Below are 3,143 nucleotides of genomic sequence, written 5' to 3'. Positions count from 1 at the left end.
CAGCAGCAGTGAGCCCTTCAGCTTCAGCATTTATTAAAATTGCTGATTAAATCCCTCATGTCACTCGAGAAATCTCAACCTTATTGATCCTGCAGCTCACAAGTGCCCTGGATTGCACAGAAATGCCTTCCTATAAAAGGCTGGTTGGGGGGAAAAAGAGCTAAGTGGGGAATTTTGTGTTGCCACCTCCGCTTGTTTCCAGGGTTCACCACAAGCAGGATTCCTCAGCTGGATAAGGAACTGACTGGATGTCCACGTCCAGATTCTGCCCCTGTGCCCTGCTCAGGTGAGACCCCACCTGCAGCGCTGCTTCCAGCCCTGGGGCCAACAGCAGAAGGAAGTGGAGCTGCTGGAGGCAGTCCAGAGGAGGCCCCAGAGATGCTCCAAGGGCTGGACCGTGCCCAGTGTTCAGCCCCTATCCCAAGGAATGGTAGGGACATCCCTTTTCCAAGAGAAAGTCTCCCAAAGGCTTGTTAAATTTTTTTTTTTTAATAACTCTTTTCATTAAAAAAAAATTATATTTCTTCTTCTCACCTTGCTGTGTAATTGATTTAATTTAGCAGGAAAAGGGAGTCTGGAGTAGCTGGAAGGTGAGGAACACTCTGACCCCACACCACTCATGCCCCAGATTTAGCAGGGAACAGTCAGGCAGGGGCCAGAGGACACCCCACATACCAGGGAAAGCATCCCAGGGTTTATCAGGGAGCTTATCAGCCCTCCTGGAGGCATTACTTACCCTCTTCAGGGATGAGATGACAAGGCTCCACTGGAAAAGCCTGTTTGACTGCGATCCCTAAACAGCACCTCCTCCCCCTGCTCCTGCTCAGCCAGGCTGGGTTAAAAGGGGGGAGTTTCAACCGTGTTCCTTGAAAATCAGGCTTTATTTTGGAATTCTTTCAGTTTTAAGGGAATAGGGAATAATCTCCCTTTGGAGATGAACACCTGTGAACCATGCCAGCTTGCTCCCAGCAATCAAACACTCAGCTAAGAGAGAGGTTTCACCTTCTCTACTGGAATTCCTCCTCTGCAGGAGCAGCAGGAGGGTCAGTACTCTCCTTTTCATGATCCTTCATGGTTTTAATTCATCAAAGCCAGGTTGGATGGGGCTTGGAGCAACCTGGTCTAGTGCAAGGTGCCCATGGGGGTTAGAACAAGATGGTCTTTAAGTCTCTCCCAACCCAAACCTCCCAGTCCACAAATCAACCCCCAGCAGGGGAGGCAAACGGGCACAAACCAACCCGGTAAAACCCCAGAGGAAAAGGTTTATTTACTGAATGCTGCAGAAGAAGCCTGGTAGGTTCTGTTCTCGGTGCCAGTGTCCACAGGGAGGTGGAAGGTGCCCTCAGTGGCACAGGACGAGGAGGTCTGGGGCCAGGCCTGTTTCATCAGAAGTGTGGCTTGAATGGAACAGAGAAGAGGTGTCACACAGAGAAATGACAGACAACTTCCTGCATTTATGTCACATTGGAAGCACCTTGCTAATCTCTTCCCCCCCAAGTTCCTATCCCTGGGGTGCCGAGCCCCACGGAAGGGACTTCACACCTTGGTCGGGGCTTGGAAATCTTCCTGCAGCCCCAAGGCCGAGCAGAAATGTTCCACACCCTCCACATCTGCTCAGACCCTGAATTAACCCTCTCTGAAGGTACCGCTGTAAATCTGGAGTGTCACAGGGCTGGAAGTTGGGAATGAGGGACTGAGGAGGCTGAGGAGGAATTGGCAGCGGAGACACAGCCCACAGCAGCACAACACATCCTAGTGGATGGAAATCCACTTCCCAGAGAGTGCAGGGAAGCACTGCTGCAGGTCTGAGGTCCACCAAACCCTCCTGAGACTCTCCTGGAGTGGGGCAGGAATGGGGAGCATGGAGGACACCCAGCAGTGCTGCTTTACTGGCCATCATCAGCTGGGGAAGATATTCCTGGGTGTGACATCTACCTGGATGCTGCTCCACTGCTGGAGATGTGGAAACCTGCTCCTCCCTCCTCCTCCTTCAACAGAAAGCCAGGAGGTTTGTGGGAAATGAGAGATTCGAGCCCAAGTTCTCCTCCACTCAGTCACTGATCATTTCCTGCTCCAAGTCTCTGCCCTCTCCCAAAGGTTTGGGAGTTATTAAGGATTTCCAGGTTGCCTTGCTTTATTTTCCATGGTAGGCTGCACTCAGGAACATCACACTGGAGAGCAGCTCCCAGTGCTGTGACAGAAACTCCTTCGCTTACGCTTTTATTCAGAATCAGATTCATTTTTGCCTCTGCATTTCACAGAGGTTTTAATCTGCGAGACTGATGAGACAATTCATTCCAATGTTACACGAATCCTTCCTCTGTGGTTTTCCCTCTCCACATTAAATCTGCCACAAAATCAAGGCAATTTGGGTTGGAGATGGCTGGGAGATTGCCACAGCTCTGCATGTTCTTTATTAAATCACGGATCCTCGGAGAATCCATCACCTAAAACTACACAAAACATGGATCAAGGTGGCTTCCAGGACCATTAATACCTCCTGGTCCTTTGCAGTAATTCCCAGGGATCACAATCCAGCCATGACTATTTCGTATCATTTAAGGGCTACCTCCAACCAGTGCCTTGTGCATTTGGGTTATCCTCTCGCCTAAAAAGAAATTAAATTAAAAGCTTTTACTCATTACCAGCTTAATCCCTGGCAAAGCAAGGGGTGGGAACTGAGCAAACAATGTGAGCTGCGGGACTCTGCAGTGCTGGGACCGCTCTGTTTTCCTGACAGGACCTATAGTCAATGTGGGAATGTTCAGGACATATTTTAAGTGGAAAAGACAAAAATATGAACCCTTCCAACCCAAACCATTGTGGGATTTCTTGCTTCCCTCTGACAACCTCATTTGAGATGGATACAGCCTCCAGCCCTGAACAAAGTTTGCAACAAGCTAAATTCCCCAGGCAATCCCGTGCCTGAGTGCCTCAAAACGATGGGAGCACTTATCCTTGGAAAGCCTTGCGAGGCACTACAGGATATTCACCCCTCCAGACCCCAAGATACCCTTTTGGGGACCCAGTGGCGTCCCCAAAGAGTCAGTGGGCCCCCCTAGAGAATGGCTCAGAGCACTGCTGATGCTCCAACCTCCTGCAAAGCAGCATTTCCTGCAGGCAGGATCCAGAAGCAGGGATGG

The 3,143-nt window shown here is 50.2% G+C and overlaps 1 protein-coding gene across 5 annotated transcripts in view; it reads right to left on the bottom strand.

Annotated features, from left to right (window-relative positions):
• The window catches only part of FAM168A (family with sequence similarity 168 member A), a 131,431-nt gene that overhangs the window by 8,896 nt on the left and 119,392 nt on the right, over positions 1-3,143 (bottom strand). For all 5 annotated transcript variants that reach the window (XM_017727109.1, XM_017727108.1, XM_017727110.1 and 2 more), the window contains one exon: positions 1,272-1,397. In XM_017727109.1, the coding sequence (XP_017582598.1) occupies positions 1,272-1,397 (126 nt within the window). The remainder of the gene's footprint in view (positions 1-1,271; positions 1,398-3,143) is intronic.

This window comes from Corvus brachyrhynchos, unplaced genomic scaffold, assembly GCF_000691975.1.
Source record: "Corvus brachyrhynchos isolate BGI_N302 unplaced genomic scaffold, ASM69197v1 scaffold412, whole genome shotgun sequence".
Classification (NCBI taxonomy): Eukaryota; Metazoa; Chordata; class Aves; order Passeriformes; family Corvidae; genus Corvus; species Corvus brachyrhynchos.
The sequence above is the reverse complement of the archived record's forward strand: the minus strand, read 5'-3'. Positions and strand labels throughout refer to the sequence as shown.